This window comes from Sitophilus oryzae, unplaced genomic scaffold, assembly GCF_002938485.1.
Source record: "Sitophilus oryzae breed Bouriz unplaced genomic scaffold, Soryzae_2.0 scaffold_682_pilon_pilon, whole genome shotgun sequence".
In the NCBI taxonomy this organism is placed as follows: domain Eukaryota; kingdom Metazoa; phylum Arthropoda; class Insecta; order Coleoptera; family Curculionidae; genus Sitophilus; species Sitophilus oryzae.
The window spans coordinates 1,526,283-1,552,328 of NW_022147287.1; the positions used below are offsets into that span (position 1 = coordinate 1,526,283).

At 30.2% G+C, this 26,046-nt stretch overlaps 1 protein-coding gene across 1 annotated transcript in view; it reads right to left on the reverse strand.

The window, feature by feature from the left end:
- The window catches only part of LOC115888072, a 417,007-nt gene that overhangs the window by 14,922 nt on the left and 376,039 nt on the right, over window positions 1-26,046 (reverse strand). The window contains exons 25-28 of the mRNA XM_030907644.1: window positions 24,206-24,265; window positions 19,341-19,445; window positions 5,722-5,793; window positions 2,567-2,762 (exon numbers count right to left, since the gene is read on the reverse strand). Coding sequence (XP_030763504.1) covers window positions 2,567-2,762; window positions 5,722-5,793; window positions 19,341-19,445; window positions 24,206-24,265 — 433 coding nt within the window. The remainder of the gene's footprint in view (window positions 1-2,566; window positions 2,763-5,721; window positions 5,794-19,340; window positions 19,446-24,205; window positions 24,266-26,046) is intronic.

Consider the following 26,046-nt stretch of genomic DNA (forward strand, 5'->3'; position numbering starts at 1 on the left):
ATCCCCGAGATTGTATGCAGAGCTGTCACAAATCGTTTAAAAAACGATTTAAATCAAAGATCAAAAATACATTTCATTTGGAGAAATGATTTAAATCAACTGATTTTTTTATTTTAATCATGGATTTAAATAAAAAAAATCAACTTGTTCAAAAACTTATGATAAATCGAAAAATAACTGTAAAAGTTATAATAACTTTTCCTATAAAGCTATAAAAAAGTATTCCTACTCGTATAACAAATATATTGTATATATTCATCAAATACAAAGTTACACTGCTTGCTGTTGTAACGTTTAAATACTTTAATAAATCGAAAAATAATTGTAAAGGTATTATATAAACATATATACCTTAATATCTATTCATCTATAAAAATGTTGTACCAATTTTTGAAGTTATTTCGTGTGAATCCATTATACCGTATGATCGAAAAAACGGCGTCCAGTTAGCTGAGAAATGACGATCGATGGGAAATGACAAACTCATATAATTTTACATATAAAATGACAACGATCTTCATTTCATAGCCATCGCTGATGCCGTTTTTTTGCTCGATCATACTGTACTTATAAACGGCAGAGATTTATTTTGAAATTGTGAAGTGCCAGAAATCCGGTATTCGAATACATTTCATTCACAAATCTCTAGTGCAGAAATAGCTTTTTCTGTTGTCAGGTTATACTTTTATTCCCGAGGACTATAATCAACGTCAAAAAATATGCTAGTGTAAAGGCTGTGTTATATCTTTTTTTGAAACAGCTGAATGTTAATCAATAACTTCTGTCTTCCCTAATTTATCTTCTAGTTCATTCCAAATTTCTACCGAGATTTTGTGCTGCAATAAGTACTTTGCACTTTGAACACTAGATGGTTCTAATTTTAATCTCGACTTAAGACAGTCATGACAAAAAAATCCCTTTAATCTAGTTTTTTAGAAAGTATTGTTACGGATTCCGTGGGTCCACTAATTTAAACTCACGATAAAAATACTTAACGAATTTATTTTTCTCACTCTGTACACACAACTTGTACTATTTACAACACAATTTATGCAACTACTATTACTCTAATGGTTCTGGTACCTTGGCCAACTAATTCACAATTTAAAACGCGGTAATATCAAACTTCAAAACTGGTCCAACTGCCAAGCGCCGGCCTTTATATACCATCTGGCGAGTGTCTCTGGAAAGTTCTAAAGAATTCTGTAATATTCTTTTACTTTCTGGCGAATTCGCCGGTTTCTCAATGCACGTTGCGTTTTTCTTAGTAGGCAACCAGCAATACAGTTTAGCGCCACATACACCTTGACATTGCCCCTTTCTCAAATGTGATCGTCCCGATCAAGGTTTCCTGTCTGGTATCTCTTCAATCGATCCAGATGAACTACTTTCATCTTACTTCTAGGGCTGCGTTGAATCCGGTACACAACATCATTTATCCTCTTGATGACTGTATAAGGACCTTTCCATGCTGGAGTTAACTTTGGATGTCTTCCTTTCTTTCGCTGCGGGTTATATAACCATACCATATCGTCCTGTTGAAATCCCGTAGAATTAGCTCTGAGGTCGTAACGAGCTTTCATCCGGTCACTGGCTAGCGCAATCTTACTTCTAACGGCCTTATGAATTTCCAATAACCTTTCCTTTAGTTCATCTGCGTAGTCCTTTACGTTCGTGGTGCCGTCGTCTGGTGATCCGAACACCAAGTCACAAGGCAACCGTAATTCTCGACCAAATAAAATCTTCGATGGTGAAAGTCCGGTGGTGTTGTGAACTGCACTTCTATACGCCATTAGGAATAGCGGTATGTGCTGATCTCAATCTCTTTGATGTTCGTCCACCATTTTCGAGAGGTGTTCTTCAATGGTCTTATTGAATCTTTCGACCATCCCATCAGACTGCGGATGTAAAGCCGTTGTCCTAGTCTTGTGAATACCAAGCAAATCACACATCTTCTGAAACAGTCTTGACTCGAAGTTCCTTCCTTGGTCAGTGTGAAGCTCTAAGGGAATTCCAAAACTACTGAAGACATTATTGACTTTATACTTCAGCTACAGTCGATGCTTCTTGGCTTGGAATGGCAAAAACTTCTGGCCATTTACTGAAATAATCCATCGCCACTAAAACGTACTTCTAACATTGCTTGTTGCTTTTTTTCCATTTTTTCCAGACATTTCTTAATACGGTCCTGTTCTTCAAGTTTTTCTTCTTATGGACGCATTTCAAAACCTTGTAAAATTTTCTCGATCCGGTCCTGTTCTTCTTGTTTTTCTTTCTTTTGACGCGCTTCTAAACCTTCTAAGATTTTTTCTTGATTTTCCATAAGTATTTTCTGTAGGTGGCCTTGTTTCTCTTCTTTCTCTCTTTCTAATCGGGCTCGCTCTTCTTCTCGTTCTTTACGGAGTCTTTCTTGTTCTTCAGCCTTCTCTCCTTCGAAATGATTTAAATCTTTTCGAAAGTATTTAAATCTTTTAAAATATTTAAATCATATTTAATTCTTACATTAAGTTCAAAATCAAGTTCAAAATCACACATACATGGCCAAACTGAAAACCGTTCAACTTACCAGGTACGGGTGTGGTAGGTCTGGAGGGTGTGGCGGACGTCTTGAGGGTGGGTTTCCCCTGCAGCTTGCCATCGGAAACGCTGTTGGAAGCTGACGGGGTGGCCGTGGGGGTGTGAGATCGGGACGGGTCCTTCTTGCTGGGGTTGGACACCACCAACGTCACCAAACCCTCCGTCCTTTTCAGCAGGTTGGCCGCCTGAAATCAACACGGAAATGAGTCAAAGTCGTTTACGAAGAAACTGGGTGTGGCTGAATTAAATATGGAGTAGCATTTTTAGTTAATTTTTAACTGATTTCGGAAATATGTACAGGGTGATATACGACGTCGGCACGTCCTACAGTGGTTATTTCTTATGAACGTACGTGACCAAAACCTTTATTTTATTATATCAATGAATAAGCTCGAATATAAAACACGCTTTACAGAGTTAAAATATTACTAAACAACTAAATGGTAAAGAGTATAACTTACATATATTTTATGTTATGGATTCTGTGAATTTTAACGTTAAACCAGTATCAAGTACCTATAGTGCATATTTATGTAGGTACGTATATTGATACACACATACGTACATATGCTAAAGTTGGCGTATCAGTATTAACAAAAGATAAAGAGCGTGTTATCTGAATTCAGATAGTACTGTTTTATAAACTATGGCGATTTTGATACCAGAAACAAATATAGTTCCGGGGTTATTTGGTTCATGCATAATATGAATAAAATAATACTAATATACAGGGTGGTCAGAACTGTATTCTGCAAACTTGGGCAGCATATTGTGCAGATAAAAATAAGTAAAAAAGTTCGTATAAACGTATGTACTAAAATGCTTATTTGGGGAGAAACAGGGTGTGGCAGTTTCATTTTTATCTAGATTTTTTTCAAATAATTTCTTAAGTAACGTCTGGGAGTTTTTTGACATAAAAATGTTTATTTTGAAGTCAATATGACTCCTACTTGTAGAGGGCGTCACCTACATATTTTTTAACTGGTTTTAAGAGTAATAACTTTTCGTCCGTACCTGTATAAAATTATGGCGTTAAAAAATATACATTTACGACTGATTTACATAAAAAAGGTATCTTAGTAAAAATCGCAACGAGTAATGGTTCTCGAGATATTTGGAATCTAAATTATCAATACCTGTCATCATTGACATAAATTGAACATGTTGGCAAAATAGTTATTAGACTGAAATCATAAATTTGAAATGTTTTTGGGCCAAAAGTTCAACAGAAATCTTCAGAAAAAAAAAGTTTTATCATGATTTTTTCCAAGAAAAAATTATGATTAATTTCAGAAAATAAAAAGTTCCCAATCATTTCAGTCAAATAACAATCTACTCAACAGTATTATTTTTTGTCAATAATGACATGCATTGACTATTACAATTCTAAATATCTTGATAACGGTTGCTCGTAGAGATTTTTACCAAGAGACATATTTTACGTAAAAAATCAGGAAAATGTATTTCTATATAGTATAATATACTATATGTATATTTTTTCACTCAGTTGTTTTATGCAGGTACGAACGAGAAAAGTTATTATTCTTCAAAACAGTTAAAATATATGTAGATGGCGCCCCCTACAGACAGGAGTGATACTGATATCAAAATCAAATTTCTCATGTCAAAAAATTCTAAGACGCTAATTTTTATTAAAATATTGACGTTACTTCGAAATAAAATAAAAATTCTACACCCTGTATCTCCGAAACTAAGCATTTTAGGACAATACATTTATACGAACTTTTTTACTTAGTTTTATCTGCAGAATATGCTGCCGAAGTTTCCGGAATACACTTCGGACCACCCTGTATTTTAAAGAAAGACTCACTCAGATAGTATTACAGACGCGTATAAAAATAATACATATTTTGGGATTGAAGAAGAATTAGCGAAGAAAATCTTTCTTCGCTAAGTCTTTTATACATGATTTTCTTATTATATACAGGGTGTTTCAAAACAAATGCGAAAAACTTCAGGGGGTGATTCCTTGTTCAAAATAAAGGGTAGTTTGCTTTATAAACGTTGGGTCAAAAGTCAACCATTAGGGAGATATCGCAGTACAAAGATGGCGGAAAAATAATGCTTTTATTTTTTATCTTGAAAACGAAAAGAGATAGACTAATGAAATTTTATGGAACCATTACTGTTATGAAAATACACTTTCAGGTAATTTTTTTACTTTTTTAAAATGAGTGGAAGGGGTTGAAATAAACTACCCCTATCATTCTTGTTAACGAAATTTAAAGAAAAATCTTATCAAACACATGCAAATGCTTTAATTTGGATAGTTTAGTTTGTTTAGAAACTTTTTTATCTCTTGTGTTTTTTTGATAAAACTCACCGATTTGAAATTAAAAAATAAAATGTAAGGCATTACATGTCAGGACAAAAAACATTTTTAGATTAAGAATCTAGTGATAATAACGCTAATAAATAATCATCTAGATAATAACGTATTGCAGTAGAGTAATGTCAAATAAAATAATATTAGGAACATCCTAAAAAGTAACAGCGGCCGACTAGATTTTTTCCTAAAAAAATTACAGCAGCCCAATAGACTCTTTATCAGAAAATGTTTTTTGTCCTGACATGTAATGCTTTACATTTTATTTTTTAATTTCAAATCGGTGAGTTTTATCAAAAAATACAAGAGATAAAAAGTTTCTAAACAAACTAAACTATCCAAATTAATTTTTTTTGCATGTGTTTGATAAGATTTTTCTTTAAATTTCGTTAACAAGAATGATAGGGGTAGTTTATTTCAACCCCTTCCAGTCATTTTAAAAAGTGAAAAAAATTACCAGAATGTGTGTTTTCATAACAGTAATGCTTCCATAAAATTTTATTAGTCTATCTCTTTTCGTTTTCAAGATAAAAAATAAAAACATTATTTTTCCGCCATCTTTGTACCGCGATATCTCCCTAATGGTTGACTTTTGACCCAACGTTTATGAAGCAAACTACCCTTTATTTTGAACAAGGAATCGCCCCCTGAAGATTTTCGCATTTGTTTTGAAACACCCTGTATATCTTATTCAATAGTTGGAGGTAGGTAGGGATGCATCGATGGTTAAACGATGTTTTAATTTTTTTTTCTGGGTATGCAATTGAAAGGAGGACCTGTAATAGAGATGTACTTACCGTATCATAGTTCGATCCAACTAGAGTGTCTTTATTCACCGCCAGAATCATTTCTCCAATTTCAAGGCCAGCCTTTAAAACAAAAAACACCAATTGAGCAAATCGTAACCAAAAAAAGAAAGGGGGAAATCTACGTTAAAGCTAATTGCTACATCGAACGAACAGCTACAACTAACTACTTGTAACGTGCCATGCTGTGCACTTTCATAATATCATGCATCCTAATATCTAGAGTGTTAGTACTTTATTTTGTCCCACACGTACATATCTAGCAGGCTGTTTAAGCTTAAATATTCCTTAAAAGTAAATAATTATACGGCTTTCATATTCAAGTTTCAATATAATTACCAAAAATCAAATTTACTGATATAAATTATATTTTTTAATGGAACACCGTATATATTTCATTAAATTAAAGTACCGTATGATCGAAAAAAAAACGGCGTCCAGTTGGCTTGGAAATGACGATCGATGACATTCCCCATATAATTTTATATACATAATGACAGCAATCTTCCTTTCACAGCCATCTCTGACGCCGTTTTTTTTTCGATCATACGGTAAAAATAAACTAGTAAAAAAACTTATCAAACTAATACACATCTAATATACAGGGTGAGTCTTAAATAAGTGCAAATATTTTTAGGGGTGGTATATTTCGACCCCAGAACACGTCTATGAGATTTATTTCGAAAAAAAGATGTTGAAATCGTGCATTTTCTTTTAAAATTTTCAGTATATTTTAGAAAACTTTTTAGAACTGTTGACATATATTATATCTCTGACATACCATATTACCATTTTTTTTCCATAACAAGGGGCCGTCCTCTGCCGTAAACACTGCGACCTGTGAGGCCTATTATGTTTGAAACCACCATATTACCATGGTTACGGCACTAAAATAGATCCAAATACAGAAAAAATTTGGTGGCCATCAAATTTTTTTAAAAATATATATTTTTTAAAATGATTCTTAAACTGAATTCTTAAAAACTCGTTTATTTTGAACATGTTTGAAAAACGGTAAAGAGAAAATAATATGTTTCTTTTATTGAGATCTACCAGCCCTGAAAATATTAGCACTTATTTAAGACTCACCCTATATAGATAGGGTGTCAAATTTAAGAAAAAAAACAGTTTATTTTATATTAATAACTGTGTCGCCATTGCAATTTTACAAAAATTCCATGATTTGATTTTAAGCTTCTAGTTCAAAAAATATAAAAGTTAAAGCCTGTTAAATTGTAGGACAAAATAAAAATAAAATACCATATGCAGTTTATTTTATGACCTGCCTCACTATTTTAATAATTTATAAGTATAAGCTAAAAGTTGTGCATTAAAAATATATTTATTGCTAAATTAAGCTATGTTAAAAATGGTTTTAAACACAAATATACTCGTATTACCAAACTACTTAAAATACTTTTCTTATTACAAAAAAGAAAATTCTCTTAACATGTACTTATTTACAAAAATATAAATAATATATGAAAATATTAATATACTTTTATACCTATCGCAAAGGCAAAACTTAAAAACTAAAGAAACAAAGATGATATCCAAAGATTTCTTTGAGGAAAGGAAATTATTTCTGTTAAAAAAAACAAAAAATGTTTTTGAGATCATAGAAAATCGTATAGTAAAAGTAATCGTATACATGGACGCCGGACAGGGGGGGCAAGAGGGGGCATTTGCCCCCCCCCCCTGGCTCACTGAAACAGTAAAAATAAAAGCTATCTTTTTACATCCATCTGTAAAAAAATAATCATTATTATGAAATTTTGGTAATTATTGGGAAAACTGGAAATCGTCAGATTTTCACCAAAATTGGTATACACATACACCCTATTTTGAGGTCGTAGATTACGAATCTGAAGTTTTTTCTTGGCGGTCTTTTACCGTTTTTCAGAAAAACGGAAAATTATTTCAACATCAAATTTTTCTTAATTTCTCATATTTTTAAGGTTTTCTAGCGCATATTTTGTTAGGCATTCAATAAACAATGATGTCATTGCTATTTTCTGTTACCTTTTTAACCAATTCTATGCATAATAGAGGAAAATTTGCTAAAATAAATTTGTAAACAATCTGAAAATGTTGGGTTATGTGTTTCTGGCATTTAAAGCAACGTTGCCAATGCTAAATCTAAATTTAGCGTGATTTTTTCGCTCATTCTGGGATTACGAAAAGCGGTCGCCAGAAGAACGGCTCCTTCCCATAATTTCTATTTTACCAACGAGAACTAACTATTTATAACCACGAAGTTTCACGAAAGAGATTTGATTGCATTGCTTACAACTTCCATGCGGAGGGTGTTAATCTTTTGTTGTTATATTATATCAAAAAAAAGATTAACCCCCTCCGCAAAGAAGTTAAAACCAATGCAATCAAAACTCTTTCGTGCAACTTCGTGGTTATAAATAATATAATATAACAAAAAAAAAAGATTAACCCCCTCCGCATAGAAATTGAAACCAATGCAATCAAAACTCTTCCGCGTAACTTTGTGGATATAGGTAGGTAGGTATATTTAATTATTTGTCGATCTCATAATAGGAAATTTATTTAAAATCCCTAATCACCCGAAAAATAGAAGATATGGCAATGTTGTAAATTTTCAAATTTCTAGATTAGGTTTAGAATATATTTGTCTCTCTCATTACATAGGAGAGAGAAAGAAGGATATATCAAATGTCAAACTTCCGTCTGGTCTCAATTTTCTTTGTTATTTTGTTAAGAAAAGTGTTTTTCAGTAAAATTTTGGACATTTTTCTATCCCCAATCAAGTGCAGCTTTTAGATAAACTATAATATAACGGAAATATAGTGAAATTATTACTTTATAGGGCCGAAATAAAGAAAAATTCAATGTTGAAATAATTTTCCGTTTTTCTGAAAAACGGTAAGAGACCGCCATGAAAAAAGTTCAGATTCGTAAATAATCGTAATTTTGGTGAAAATCGGACGATTTCCAGTTTTCCCAATAATTACCGAAATTTTTAGGTGTTACCTGTAAAATAATTAAAATGTGTTTCAATTTTTTATGCATTTTTACCTTGCCCCCCCCCTAAACTTCATTCTTCCGGCGCCCATGATCGTATAGTATAAGTAATATAGTAAAACATTAGTAGATATCTTATAGAAAAACATTACTTTGTGTAAGATTTAAATAATAACGAATATAAACATAATTGGCTATTTGGCTGGACTCCATTTTGAAAACTACCGTACGATCGAAAAAAAAAATGACGTCAGCCATGGCTATAAAATGAAAATCGATGTCATTTTATATATAAAATTATATGGGGAATGTCATCGATCGTCATTTCCAACCCGCTGTTTTTTCTCTTCGATCATACAGTACTATCAACAGTGATTGAAACAGTCGGCAATACTGTATTAGAAGATTAGTGAATGGTATTGATGCTAAAACAAATTTCGATAAAATAATTCGAAATGTTAATTAATTGGGGTCATTTTTTGACCTTTTTTTGTCTTCTTGGAAATTTACAAGTTTTGACTTTGTTATTTGTGAAATCGACATACTTTTCAATATAATAAAGACTATTTTTCAATACGACTATAAATGTTCAACATAGAAAAGGAATATTTATATACAGGGTGTCCCAAGCTGAGCGTGTATTAGAAGTTTCTAGAGGACTACAATATCTAGATCGGAGATTATTTGTACATCATTGTTTTATAACGAGATCTATCGATTAAAAATATTTTCAATATGGAGGCACTTCCCGAAATACCGGAAGTTGACAGAAACTTTCTTATTTTAAATGGACGCACCATCTTTTTTCATACACTTAAATTCTCTGTAAAATTCTAGGAATATTGATGTTAAATACTCTCATATCTAACATTAACTCTTTTTGAGAAAAACAATATTTAAAATTTTTGGACGAAATAAACCATCTGTCAAAAAAATTTGTATAGCCTAAAAGTTAAATTTAGTGATTGCCACAGCCACTGTGACATAAAGAAAAGACATGTGGCTATCTATTTCGAAAATTAAATTGTTCAAATGTAATATAATAATGGCTGTAACTGTCATGGAATTGAGCGATTAAAAAAATAAAAATATCATTAATAATTTTTTTCCAATGAAAACCCGCTTCTTTTATTTCACTAGTGAAAAGGTTTTCCAATTCGTTACTTTTTGAGTACCTATACATGTTCCTATACCTAAAATAACTCGTTTTTAAGTTATTTAAGAATTTAGTTTGAAAACGTATATTTTTCTTGATTTTATCTAGCTTCCTTTGACATTAAGTGTCAAAGAAAACGAATAATTTGAATTTGCTATATTATAAATACTGCCTGCCTTAAGAGTTTAAAAAGTGTATTTATAAAAATATATCTCGTATTTTCGCTCTTTAGTGATATCTAATAGTTGATACTATTAATATTTAATATACCATATATGATCGAAAAAAGAAACAGCGCAAAGTTGGCTTGGAAATAATGATCGATAACATACTACTTTTTGAACAAAGTCTCACAATATGACCTGTCCAAATCTATTGTTTTACATCACTTGACATTTAAAGTCATAGGCTACTGGTTAAAATCAATTTCTTTATGGCACAGTGGCTGCGGTAATTATTAAATTTGACTATTAGGCTATAGGTACAGATATTTTTGACAGGCAGTTTTTTTGGTTCAAAAATTTTAAATATTTTTTTCTCAAAAACGGTTAATGTTAGGTATAGAATGTTTAATATCAAAATTCATAAAATTTTACAGAGAATTTAAGTATGTAATAAAAAATGGGGGCACCCATTTAAAATAAGAAAGTTGCTGTCAACTTCCGGCATTTCCGGAAGTGCCGCCATATTGAAAATATTTTTAATCGATAGATCTCGTTGTAAAACAACGATCTGCAAAAAATCTCCGATCCAGATATTGTAGTTCTGTAAAAACTTCTATTGCACGCTTAGCCTGGGACACCCTGTACACATTGTACTTTACATAATAATTCTTAAATTTATTGCCAACTATTTTATTGTTGATTAATCTGTATACGTATATCATTAACCATTTTTTTCGGTATTCAATAAGTTGAAAGATAACCGTGATACAAGAAGGATCCCAAAATGTAATAGTTTATAACAGTTTTTTTTTTGCTCTATGTATTTTAAACGAGGAAAGGTATATAATTGTAATAGTCAATAATACCAAATATGCAATAAATTCGCATCTACACGAAACAATTATTATTTGCACGTAATTGTGTCGAATTTGAAGTTAAATCGATAATTTCTATATTAATATCTTCGAAATGAGCGGAACAAACAAAAGCCTGGTAAATGTTTTTGACACAATATCGCTAAAAAGGATGAGAGTTTTGTTTCGTTTGACAAATCACGTAACGCGCAGATACGGTGCAGTATCAGACTGAAACATGATTAGCACGCAAAAATATGCAAAATACTTTTAAAGTGCTGAAAATTACGGCTATGAAATGGATCTGTCAGCTTGTGTGCATTATTTTAAAATCCGTTTAGAAATAAGGGCACGTTTTGAGTTATTTTTTTTGGAAAAAGTTAAATTGGTTTAGGATTTTTTGTTGAATTTTTTCAACGTGTTATGGCCATAATGAGAGATGAATTCAGAATTGTAATAACTAGAATTAGTCATGTAGTAATATTTGAATTTTAGAATGGTTTTTGAGTAGATTGGATTACATTAGATTTTAAAGGTGGCCACAGCAGAACTTATTGCCAGGACTTTTAAAAAAAAAATAAAAATATTAACTCTTCCTTCCTTATTTATATTTGAACCGTTTTGCCTAATACGTAAGCATGTATCAGCTTCTCAAGAAAGGCCATCTCACACTTATCAACTCAGGGACGCGGAGCAAGATCTTTATCTACCTACCCCACGCTCAGAGTTAGTTAAAAGTTCAATATTATACAACTCGAAAAAAATCACCTGCCATTTGAAATCAAATCCATAACATCATTTTCTTCATTTCACAAAGCATTGAAATCTTATTTACTAGATCCCCAAGGCTTTCTACGCCGTAAATCTATACTAACACAGTTTAAAGAATATAAAATATATATATATATATATATATATATATATATATATATATATATATATATATATATATATATATATATATTATATATTATATATATTTTATATTCTTTAAACTGTGATACTATAATCAAGGCTATAATCTATACTAATATATAAAATCCTTTAGTCACTCACTGATTAATCACGATCCTGCTCAAACCACTCAACGTAAGAAGCTCAATTTTGGCATACAGGTTGATTATAGGGTGTAGAGGTTTGATAAGAAGGGATTTTTCAAAATTCCAGTTCCAAGGGGATGAAACCACCCCTCAAATATTACAATATTTTTTATTTAAAAAACGGTCAAGTTTCCGAAAAAAGGTTAAACACGTATATTTTATTTTGTTTTTTTACATATTTTAAGATTTTTTAAAAATGTATACAGGGTGTTTCGAAGAATCCATCGGTCATTGATTAATCACGATCCTGCTTAAAGCGCTTGACGTAAAAAGCTGATTTTTGGAAAACGGATTGACTTTAGGGTGTAGAGGTTCGACAAGAAGGGATTTTTCGAAAGTCGAATTTTAAAGGGGTGAAACAACCCCTCAAATATAAGAATATTTTTTATTTAAAAACCGGACAATAACCGGTTTTTCGGATAAACTTTTAAACACGTATATTTTATTTTGTTGTTTTGCATATTTTAAGATTTTTTAAAAATTTATACAGGGTGTTTCATAAAATATGACCATTGAGTAATCACGATTCTGCTTAAACTACTTGACGTTTAAAGCTGATTTTTGGCAAACGGATTGACTGTGGGGTGTAGAGGTTCAATAAGGAGGGGTTTCTCGAATCTCAAATTCCAAGAGGGTGAAAACGCCCCTCAAGTATTAGAATATTTTTTTAATGATAAAACAAGTTAGGCAAAGAAAATAAAGTCCACTTACTCTGAGTAACCGCTCACCAAGGGATAGAATAAAGGCAATGAAAAAGCAAATGATTTAGCTAGAAAAGGAGCGAACACTCCACTAACTGGACCAGAACCGTTCTGTTTTCCAAGCGAAAACCAACTAAAAGAGGATCTGAATAACCTGGAAGACTCAATCCGTAACCTGGAATAAAAAAGTTCTTACGACCGAGAAAAATCAAAGATTTTTCTTGATTTAAGTAAAAAAAAATCTTCGGATTGTCACGGGGTTTCTAACAGGAGACTGTCTCCTCAACGAACACCTCAGTAGGCTGAAGCTGAGAAACACCGGCGAATGCAGATTCTGTGGGGAAAATGGGGAAGCACCAGAACACATCACTGAGTGCGCCGAGACGACGACCGTTCGTGCCATGAACTTTGGTACGGCTGATGTCGAGGATGGAGAGCTGGCCTCTGTGGAGCCGTCTCAGATACTGGCTATTGTTAAAGCCCTGAGACTGTATGATGAGTTATAACTCAAGAAAGGGGAACACATAATAGATCTGTAAGGTCGCGGTGATTAACTCCCCTCCTAAACGTTCTACATTTCTAATAAAACAATATACTATTTTAAAATATATGCTATTATTTCACGCATATTTTACTAAAATCAGAGTAGAAAATCTCGAACAGGAAGCCTGATATCGGATCACTGATCCCCATCCAGATCACTGGGTCACAATAAATAAACACGCTCTAAAATATTATCCAAAATACACAGACTATAATACTACATGCTTACAATTAACATCACGTGAAAAATATTGCACAATTCACGTGAATAAATACAAGTTCGATCTTTGTTTCTTTCGTTTAAGAGATAAAACAATAAATTGGCACCAATATCTGTTTATTCCGCATATTAATAAAAAATAAACAACGTTAGTTTAATGAATTCTTATCTGGTTTGCGTAATAATAAAAGCGATCAAGCAACAGCCAAACAATTAATGTGCACAAATCATTCTAAACAACATAAGGAAAAAAGGAACATTAGTAAGATTAAGATAAATAAAACGGGGTAGGTTGAAGGAAGCCCACAACATATAAACGAATAATCAGGATACTACGAGGATTGACATAGAATTACATATCTTAGTTATGTTTACTTTAGATTAAATTTAAATTTTCCTTGTATATTTTACCCTACACACAGTTAGAGACAGATTTAGAGATTTATTATTTAGTTTTAAAATAGGAACATGTTATTTCAACAACTTCTTGTTAATAGGAGGACTTTATTTTCTTTGCCTAATTTGTTGAGCTTCTCTAGGCATTCTTTGAGATACAAAAATACTAAATTAGCCAAAAAACAAATAATACGGGCCTGGTTAGCATATCAAACATGCCACCTTCAAATTCAATCTTTCAATGTCAAATTGACTTGTCGAAAATAATTTTAACTAACATATTGCCTTTATACGTGTAAATATGAATAACACAACTAAAAGAAAAAAAAAAATTTAGTGGTATCACGGAGGAAAAAGTCTACAGGCTGTAAAGCATTTATTTTCTGTACATTTTCCAAATATGCCAGACCAGTTATTAAAGTTCCAACACGAACAGTTATTAAAGACTGTAGATAAACATAAAAGAAGATTAATATTGATGAGGATCATGGAGAAATAATGAATGAAACCCAAGTAAGTGCCAGAATATTTGGAGAAATAGTCGAAAAACATCGTACCACTGCTTTGCGAATTTGAAGAAGCAGAATTTTAAGTCATTTAAATATTTCGAACACCAAGAATTATTGGACGGGGATGAAGAACGTAGTGCAAATTTTATCTGTTTTTTAATTATTATTAACAAGTACTTAACTTTGTGAATTGTCGTTTAGTGTTTAATAAATAAACTTGCTTTTGAAGCAGTGTGTTTACTTATCAACAAAATATATTTCATTTTTAAAAGATTCTTGAATGTTTTCAGTGTACTTTTTGTAACTTTTTATACAGAATATAACCATAGAATATAACTGAGAATATTTTTGACAGATCTCTGTAAAAGATAAATTGTGATTGTTATGTTGGTTTGAATTTGGTATTTTTGTATCTCTCATAACTCAAGAACGAATTTAATTTAAAATGAACAATTTGCTTCATTTTAAGGAGCTCTTTAAAAAGTTTCATTTTTAAAATTTACATGGGATTTTCTATGTCCAGGTCGGCGATGCATAACACACGGTATACAAACAAAATATAAACAAACCGTTTGTTTGAGGATTTTAATAAAAACAGAAAATGAGTTAAATATACCAGTACTGTATTAAGAAAAAGTTGTTGAAAATAACATGTTCTTATTTTAAAACTAAATAAAATCTCTAAATCTGTCTCTGATAATAAAGAGTTAAATTGAGAACTAGTAATCTAGCCATTCACACCGACACATTAGGTTAATTCATTGTAGGGAATTATTAAACAATGACCATAGATCATAGATACTTTATGGATGCAGCTATACCATAAGATTTTATAGAATATAACTATTGTTTTTTACATCTCCTGTCCGAATTGAAAGTGTAAAAAATGATATGATGAAACATGCTTCAATATGACGACAGATGAACAATTCTTAATGGCATTTAAATTAGATGTTTTAAGAGATTTTATTAAAAAAAAAATGGTCAATATGTGGTGGTCCGAACTGTATTCCAGAAACTTCGGCAGCATATTCTGCAGATAAAAACAAGTAAAAAAGTTCGTATAAATGTATGTCCTAAAGTGACATTTATATTTTGATTTTTTTAAATAACTTGAGAAGCAACGTCAATATTTGGATGAAAATTGGTGTCTGGGAATTTTTGACATGGAAAATTTGATTTTGATGTCAATATGACTCCTACTTGTAGAGGGCGCCACCTACATATCTTTTAACTTGTTTGTAGAGTAATAACTTTTCGTTCGTACCTGTATAAAACTACTGAGCAAAAAAATACACATTTACGAAGTTTTTTACGTAAAAAGGTCTCTTGGTAAAAATCGCTACGAGTCATTATTGTTCTCGAGATATTTAGAATCGAAATTATCCGTTGACTAAACAGTTGTTAGACTGAAATCATAAATTTGAAATGTTTTTGTGCTAAAATTTCAACAGAAACTGTTTTATCATAATTTTTTCGAAGAAAAATTTATGTTTAATTTAAAAAATAAAAAGTTCTCAAATATACAATTTCAAATAGCAATCTACTCAACATGTTTATTTTTGGTCAATAATGACATGTATTGATTATTTCCATTCTAAATATCTTGAAAATGGTTGCTCGTAGCGATTTTTACCAAGAGACATTTTTTACGTAAAAAATCACGGAAGTGTATATTTTTTCACTCAGTAGTTTTATACAGGTACGGACGAAAAGTTATTACTCTTCAAAACAGTTAAAATACATGTAGATGGCACCTCCTACAATTAGGAGTCATATTGACATCAAAATCAAATATCTCATGTCAAAAAGCTCCCAGACACCAATTTTCATTCAAATATTGACGTTACTTCAGAAATTGTTTGAAAAAAATCGATATGAAAATGAAACTTCTATACCCTGTATCTCCGAAACTAAGCATTTTAGGACATATCATAGACTTAAAATAAAATATAGACTGAGCATCTCATTCATAAATAGCTGAAACATGCGGTCAGACACTGTCTTGTTATTGTTGTGTTATTGTTTTAGGTTATAACGAGTGCGACACGAGCGATAGATAGGTTGTCTCTGTCGTAACGGTCGTTCCCTGACGGCTCTGCCGAGAAACACACTGTCAGTTTTAATCTGTCCAACACTTAACAACACTAAAGACAAAAATAGAAATGAGGAAACGTCACGCGTACGACAGAGATGTAAAAAAGGAGAATACTTTTATTGCTGACTTAAAAGTTTGGATGGTTATAAGACAGCTTATTCAAGATCTGCGTGTTAGTGGAGTTCTGAATCAGATTTTTTACATTAGATGTAAAAATATCTAAGTAAGGGTGTATTCCGTTGCTTACCTTGGTTATGGTTTTATGCTCCGTTTCTATCGGTTTCCCGAAAGTTTCCTTATTACGGAACACGGTTCCAGAAAAATTCGGTTAAAACTGTCACCAAACTAACCAGCGCGAGAAGGCTGGTTTTTCTGGTTTTGTTTGTCATATCAATTAGTAGTGGGAACTATCGAATGAATACTATCGAAACAATACATTCGAATAATTCGATAGCTAGTAAGAAAACATTCGTCGACAACTGCCTTGAAATATTGTATTCTAGTAATTCGGCAGCAAAAACCATTCATTTATAAAATTCATTCATTTATCAAATTCATTTATTCGTCAGGATCGATTTTAATGAAATATAAACTGGATTTTAGTTGTCGTCCGGCGACGTAGGTTTCTTTCATAGAAACCCGACGGTCGGTGGCAATGCTATGAAAGAAGCCGGCATCTTTGATTTTTTGCGTAGTCAAATAAAGATAAGGACACATTATTTTTTTTATTGAGGTGCTAATATTTACACAGAAAATACATTATGAAGGGCGCTGTTGCCATATATTGGTATTAGTTGGTATTAGCAAAGAATATTATTCTTTAGCATTAGTTAGTTAGGGATAGTATGTCTAATGTTTTGCATTTTTTTATTAATATTCCTTTATTACACTGCAATAATACTTTTTATTTTGGATGTTGGAAAATGATTTTTAATGTTTTTAAGCAAAGACTGGTTTAATAAATAATAATAACAGTAATAATTTGTTATACCTATTAACAACAAAATTTAAAATCATTTAATAATATAAACATTTTTTTAAGTAGTAGCAAAATATAAACAACAAATAGAAGTCAAAAGTATTTATATTAGATCCTATTTAAAAATAATATAGTCTCTAAATGGCAACGTTGGTTTATTAAATAATAATAATAATTTGTTATATTAACTAATTTATTAAATAATTTGTTATATTAACAACAAATTTTAAAATCATGAAATATAAACTTTATTTTTAATTTTCTAAGCATGCAGTGTAATGGAAGGAAAATATAAATAAAAAATTAGAAATCAAAATTATTTATATTACTTTTTATTACTTTATATTACTATTTAAAAATAATATTTACTTTTACTGGCATTTACTTTAAAAAATAAATGAAATATTTCTTCGCAAAAAACTACATGTAAGAGAATTAGCATAAACAAAATACAAACATTGTTAACTTTTTTTTTAAATTGGCACGTGTAAAACTTTCAATTTAATTTTCTCACCCCAAAATTTGAGTTCAATAACCCCCCATTTACTTAACCACATTACTTAAATATGATTATTAAGTTCAACTAATTCATATTATTAAAACATCCAAAATACAAATATGTATTTTTAAAATTAATTGTAAGTTCATCTTATCTCTCTTAAAAATTGTTACTTCTCATAATTTCCCATTAAAAAAATGCAATCTAATCTAACCATAATATACCATATAAAATTAAATAATTGAAAGATCGGGCTACGGAAAAACACACAAATTTTCGGAAAAATTTTGACCACTTCGTACACAATCGTCAATTAAAAAAAAAAATACTATTTTAGTATTTGAAATATTTTAATAAACGCAAAAATAGCATAGTATTTACAAGGCGAAGTTATAAAAATTTGGAAGAACTAATAATGCACTGACGCACACAAAAATCAGACGAATACTAAATTTCATTTACCAAAAGTCTTCGATAGTCGTGACTCGTGGCGCAACGATAACCATTTAGTCGCACGGCGAGGTTGTCACTTATGCTTTAGTATACAAATGAATGAATGCTTTTATTCGAATAAAACCATTCGATAGTTGAAATCATTCATTCAGTAACCATTCGATAGTCTAATTCATTCGATAGTTGCCATCGCTAATATCAATGTCATTTATGTGACAGAAATCAATCAAATATTGGAAGTTCGAGTGAAATTCTCATTTAATTTCTAAAATTTGTAATAATATTTTGTATTTACATCCAAAAGCAATGGAGGTAGGCAGTAAAGGTAAATAAATTTCATTAACTAAATAGAATGACTTTTTAGGACCATTTAAACTTATTATGCAGCCATTGTCTCTTAAAGTCAGGAACATTTAAAGAAAACATGAAAAACAAGACAACAAGTAATCGTGAATGTTTTTTAAGCTATAAAAATATAAATATTGAATAGATTTGTTTATTTTTTATTGATCTGTTTTAATATTGGACCTGCAAATCTTCACTTGAGCTGTCTAACGAGTTTAACAGTTTATTAATAAAGTACTTCTCAATATTAAACTCTATTGAAAGAAGAAGCAAACGTAAAAGCAGAGAATAGGTACATTAAAAATGAATAAAAGATAAATTTTATAACAGAGGTATTGAAATTTAGAAAACGTCAACATTTGACGTTTCCAGTATTTTACCAAACAGTTCCGTATCAAACCGATGTTTTTCAGGAACCGTTCTTTACCGTAGTTTACCGGTCTGGTTCGCCTGGTTTTGCAACGGAATACAGCCTAGGTAATCGGGTTTCGTAGCAAACGATACGAATCGAAAGGCTGGTAATGAATAGGCTGTGGATATAGCTTTATCCATAAAGGTATGTATGATTTAGGACCGTAACAAACATATATATGCAATACCTTTTGTGCTGAGCTCCCGTCTTGAATGTCGGAAATAAAAATACCCTGTCCAACTTCGGCATGTTTGCCTTCTATTATCATAATACCCAAGCTCTGACCGGTCTGCTTAAAAAATAAATAACAAAATGGAAATAAATAAAAATGAAATAAAAGAAAAACTAAAATTGTGAAACGATGAAATTATGAAAGAAAAATAAAAAATGAAAAATATTTTGTGTTTGTTAGTGTGTTTATCTGTGTAGTGAGACATATATATGGAAAATATTTAATGTCTATGATTTATTTTTCTCGAAATATACAGGGTGGTCCGAACTGTATTCCGGAAACTTCGGCAGCATATTCTGCTGATAAAGTAAGTAAAAAAGTTCGTATAAATGTATGTCCTAAAATGCTTAGTTTCGGAGATACAGGGTGTTGAGGTTTAATTTTTATTTCGATTTTTTCCAAATAATTTCTTAAGTAACGTCAATATTTGGATGAAAAATGGTGTCTAGGAGTTTTTTGACATGAGAAATTTGATTTTCATGTCAATATGACTCCTACCTGTAGAGGACGCCACCTACATATTTTTTAACTGGTTTGAAGAGTAATAATTTTTCGTCCGTACCTGTATGAAATTACTGAGTAAAAAATATACATTTTCGACATTTTTTAAGCAAAAAAAGTCTCTTGGTAAAAATCGCTACGAGTAATGGTTCTCGAGATATTTGGAGTCGAAATTATCAATACCTGTCATCATTGACATAAATTAAACATGTTGACTAAATAGTTATTACAAGTTCATAAATTTGAAATGTTTTTGCGCCAAAAGTTCAACAGAAACTGTTTTATCAGCATTTTTTCGAAGAAAATTTTATGATTAATTTAAAAAAATAAAAAGTTCCCAAATTTATCATTTTAGTCAAATAACTTTCTACTCTCTCTCAACGTGTTTATTTCTTGTCAATAATGACATGTATTGACTGTTCCTATTCTAAATATCTTGAGAACAGTTGTTCGTAACGATTTTACCAAGAGACATTTTTTACGTAAAAAATCACAGAAATGTATATTTTTTCATTCAGTTATTACTCTTCAAAACAGTTAAAATTCATGTAGGTGGTGCCCCCTGTAAATAGGAGTCATGATGACATCAAAATTAAATTTCTCCCAGACACCAACTGTCATCAAAATTGACCAATTGATCCAATTGACGTTACTTCAGAAATTATTTGGAAAAAATCGAAATAAAAATGAAACTTCTACACCCTGTATCTCCGAAACTAAGCAATTTAGGACATGCATTTACACGAACTTTTTTACTGCCGAAGTTTTCGGAATACAGTTCGGACCACCCTGTATAGTAAAAGGTCATATTTCAAATACCACTCGAATTTTATGGGAAACAAGAGAGTTTCAGAGAGTTCATTATTCTTTCCAAAATTTCAAGGAATTTGGTAAAAATATTTTAGGAAAATTTCGAATGCCATTAAAAATAAAAGATGCTTTAAAAGTAATGCTGTAGCCTGTAGGTATATATACAGTATGTCCCCTGATTGTCTTCACAAAAGGAAACATGTTTTATTATTGACATTTTGAGAAAAATGCACTCTTCATAGAAAGTTTTGCTTGTTCTATTGCTGTATGGCTAATCCCGTTTGTACTTTTCTAAATTTCACCGTTTTAGAGAAAATTAAGAAAAATATGAAAATACCTTTGAATTTTTCCCATTTGAAGTCCTATAAAATTCAAAAGGCGTTTCTGTGTTACCTAGTATAATATCGTTTTCATCCTTTGATATATCCTAATATGTATATCGTTGTTATTGAGATAATTTTAGAGTCATATATATATTTTGTGCTGTTTTAATCCCATGCTATGGAACTACGGGAAGAGTGATAATAGTTATCGGAAAATGGTGATACACTAACAACAGGAAAAAGTATGACATTAATCAAAATTAATAATAACCATATGTATATCAAAGAATGAAGTCGAAATTATATTAATAGAAACGCCTTATAATTTTTAGGACTTTGAAAAAATTCAACAATATTTTCATGTTCTTTTTAATTTTCTCTAAAACGGTATGGAAATTTGGAAAAGTATAAACGGAATTAACCATTCTAGAACAAGCAAATTTTTTTATGAAAACTGCATTTTTCTCAAAACATCAAAAATAAAAAAAAGTTTTTTTCCGCTTGTACAGACAATCCGGGGACATAGTGCAGATATGAATAAGAATTTAAAAATAAACGTTCTATATCTAATTTAATAATGACTCTTATGATAGTTATTTTCCTATGTCTCAAAACCTTATAACATTCTATATTTTGTATTTTGTTTAAAGAATGAGTCATCAGAGGAACATCAGTGTATCATTGGTAAATTATAATGGAATTTTTTGCAATATTAATGAACCATTAAAATATCAGTCGAATTATAACAATTATAAATTTATGTATGGATATGGTTTATTGGTTAGAATTATAAATGCATAGTTAATTATTCAAAATCTTATATTTTTTATTTTATATATTAATAATAATAATAATAATAATAATAATTTGACTTTATTTATGTAAAATAAATATATATTTTTTTAATAAAATATATATATAAAATATATATATATATGAAACGAACTCTTTAGTTTTGTTTGACTTTTTTATCTACAGTAGTCTCTGGATTGTCTTATTATTATTATTGTCTCATAGTTATTATTAATTTTGATTAATGTCATATTTTTTGCTTTTTTAATATGCTCAAAAGGCATAAAATTTATTTAGTTCAATGCTACGGAAATGGTGATTATACATTTTATGCTTAACATTTTAAAATATATAGTAAAAAATATGACGTTAATCAAAATTAATAATAATCATCTATCACAGAATGAAAACGAAATTGTATTAGTACCATAGAAACGCGGTTTGATTACTGGAAAATTTGGAAATTGTATATTGATATTTGGAAAAATTCAACTATATTTTCTTATTTTTTTGATTTTTTTTCTAAAACGGTATGGAAATTAGTATAAACGGGATTAACCATTTTAGAACAAGAAAAAACCTACATATAAGAAATTTTATAAGAAATATATAAGAAATACTATAAGAAATTTTTACCAAAAAAATAATATTAAAAATGTTTTTCCTCTTGTAAAGATAATCCGGGGACATACTGTATATTTAGGTCTTTTTAAACATATTAACTTTATAAAAAAAGTTAAATGTAAATTTAATTTAAAAGTTTTTTTAACATTCATTCCATAATAACTCACTTTTATACAAAAATAAATGTCCTTATATACTGGGTGCGTCTCAAAAGTGGGTCTCATCCCTATAACTTTTTTATTTTTTCAGATAAAAAAACGACATTTAGTATATTAGTATATGACATAAATTAGGATTAATTGGCTTATTCAGTTGTTTTTGGTCAGTTCCTGTTTCACCGGAAATGACTACAACTTTTGATTTTTAAATGGCACCCTCGGTATATTTTTACTTTATTCGATTGAAAATGGCACTCTGAATAGAATGGCATATCGTATGTCAACTTTTAACATTTTTGCTTTTAAAAAAAGTATCCTAAATTTCAATCTAGAGTGTCATGGCTGTATTAAATACCCTATTTTTTTAATCAAGGAGCCTTGGAAAAAAATGTCTGATCGTCTAATGTTTTTTGTGTCTTGTCCTGGCCGGTTAAAAATGCCCAAATCGTATTTTTAATCATATCTCAATTTTTTTCAAATAGAACAAGGGTGGCTCATTAGCATATTTGGAAAAAGCATTTTTTAACGAATAATTTGATATCACACATTTGGTATTTCGAGTCAAATTGTCGTTATGAACCGCAATTTTTTTTGTTACAATTTTAAATAAACCATCAAAAGTTGACACATGATTTGTCATTCTATTGAGTGTCATATTCTGTCCGATAAAGTAAAAAATACCGAGGGTATTATTTTAAAATCAAAGGTTCTAGTCATTTCCGGTGAAACAGGAAGTGACCAAAAACAATTGAATACGTCAATCAATCCTAATTTATGTCATATACTAACATACCAAATCTCGTTTGTTATCTGAAAAAATAAAAATGTTATCGGGGTCAGACACTTTTGAGACGCACCCGGTATACACAGTGCCAAAAAGTTAAAACAATAATTTAAAAAATCAAAATATGTTGATAAGTGTGTGTATTATGTTAACAGATAAAAAAAAATGGTTAGTTTTTATTCAATATTATGAGGAACTAAAAAAGGTATGTAACAAAAATAATATAAATAAAAAAAATATGAAAGCCATGGTGAATATGTGGAATGGCAAATGGTGGCAAACAGTTAAAGCTGATATTTGTGAATGAAGCAAAGTTTATAAAAAAGGATCCTAATTTTATCATTTTCTTAAAATTTATAAAACACAATAGATTTAATAATAAAGCTGTTTAAATTTTTAAATATTCAACAACTATTTTAAATTCCAATCGACAAAATAAAATTGAAAATATTAATGTTTGGAAAAACAACGTAGTTCTGAGTTTTATAATTATTATTGTAAGAAAGATGCGATTTTTAAGGCGATTAGAATGAAAAATGAGAACAGATTTTAAATTATCCTTTTGAAAAACAAATTTTCTCAGAACGAACGGTTTTCTTTACTAATTTTATGATAATTTGACACTAAAAAAACTTCATGACAATGGAAAGAACCATTAATAAATCGTTTTGAAAAATCTAAAATTCAAATTGAAACATTAAACAAGAAGGGCGACTTGTAATGGAGTGAGATGTTTTAATATTCTAACAGAAATTATTAAACGTTTAAGATTTTTTTTTGTGAATGAGGTAAAAATTAGTTTTAAAATGTTCATAAAGTGGTACTAACCTTTTTGATGGCCACGGTTCGTACATTCGGATAGCTGGCACTAAAATGTTCTTCCGATGCCTGAAACAAATACAATATTGTTGTTAATACCTATTTATTACTACTAAAAATTAATTAAAATGCTATTTATTATACAGGGTGAGTCTTAAATAAGTGCAATTTTTTTCAGGGCTGTAGATCTCGATAAAAGAAACATATTTTCCCTTTACCGGTTTTCAAATAAATTTAATATAACCGAGTTATTTTAGTTTGAAAATTTCCAAAAAATAGTTATTTAGTTGGTACTAGTGTGTTATCTTACATACCGGGTGTTGCATCGTCGGACGGGACATAGGAAATCCCATGTAAATTTTAATGGGGTCAATTATTGGCTTCCCTAATTATTTTAGAGAATAATTCTATTTAAGTTTATTGAAGAGCACTAAAACCCACATTCAAAAGAATAATTTTAGATATTTTTGATTAGCTCGTTTACGAGTTATCGCCGATTTCTTTTTAAATATTTCTCCTTTCTTATGGCCCTGTATTTACTTATGAGCACCAGTCAAGGTAAAAGATAACTGTCAAATGAAGTTGTCATTTCAGAAATTTACCTATTTAGTTGAGTACCTAAAACTGTTGAGTTTTTCGGAAAAACTCTTAAACACTTATATTTTATTTTGTTGTTTTACATATTTTAAGATTTTTTATAAATTTATACAGGGTGTTTCATAAAATATGACCATAGAGTAATCACACGATTCTGCTTAAACTGCTTGACGTTTAAAGCTGATTTTTGGCAAACGGATTTACTGTGGGGTGTAAAGGTTCGATAAGGAGGGGTTTCTCGAATCTCAAATTCCAAGAGGGTGAAAACGCCCCTCAAATATTACAATATTTGTTATTTAAAAAACGGTTAGTCTTTCGGGAAAACGCTTGGACAAGCATAATTTATTTGTTTTTTACATATTTTAAAAAATCATACAGGGTGTTCCAAAAAGTTGGGTATTTTCTTAACCACGATTTTGCTTAAACTGCTTGACGTAAAAAGCTTATTTTTGGCAAACGGATTTTTCGAAAGTCAAATTCCAACGAGATGAATCTACCCCTCAAATATTACCAAGTTATATAATAATATAGCCATATTGTTTTTTCTCATGCTGACATAAATGTGAGAAAATTTTATCCAGTTTGTATGTTAATGGTGATTCTTGCTTTGCTTTATCATCACCATTACAAATGATTAATTCGACGCGAACGAAGTCGCTGGTACACGCTAGTACACCTTATAAAGTTTCTGCACCAGTATTTATAATATACGAAATTCAAATAATTATTTTTTTGACAGAAGGAAATAAATTGTCTGTTGGTTTGACACTTAATGTCAAAGGAAGCTAGATAAAATCAAGAAAAAATTACGCTTTAAAACTAAATCTAAAATAATTTAAAAACGAATTATTTTAGGTATAGGCACATGTAGAGTCAAAAAGTAACGAATTAAAAAACCTTTTCACTAGTGAAATAAAAAAAGTGGGTTTCCATTTGAAAAAAATGATTTACGATAATTTTTTAATCGCTCAATTCCATCACAGCTACGGCCAATATTATATGACGTTCCAACAATTTAATTTTTGAAATCGATAGCCACATGTCTTCTCTTTATATCACAGTGGCTGTGGTAATCACTAAATTTGTCGTTTAGGCTATACAGATTTTTTTGACAGAGAGTGTTTTTTCCTCCAAAAATTTTAAAATTTTTTTTTTCTCAAAAACGGTTAATGTTAGGTATAGAGTATTTGATATCAAAATTTATAAAATTTTACAGAGAATTTAAGCATGTAATAAAAAATAGGGGCTTTATA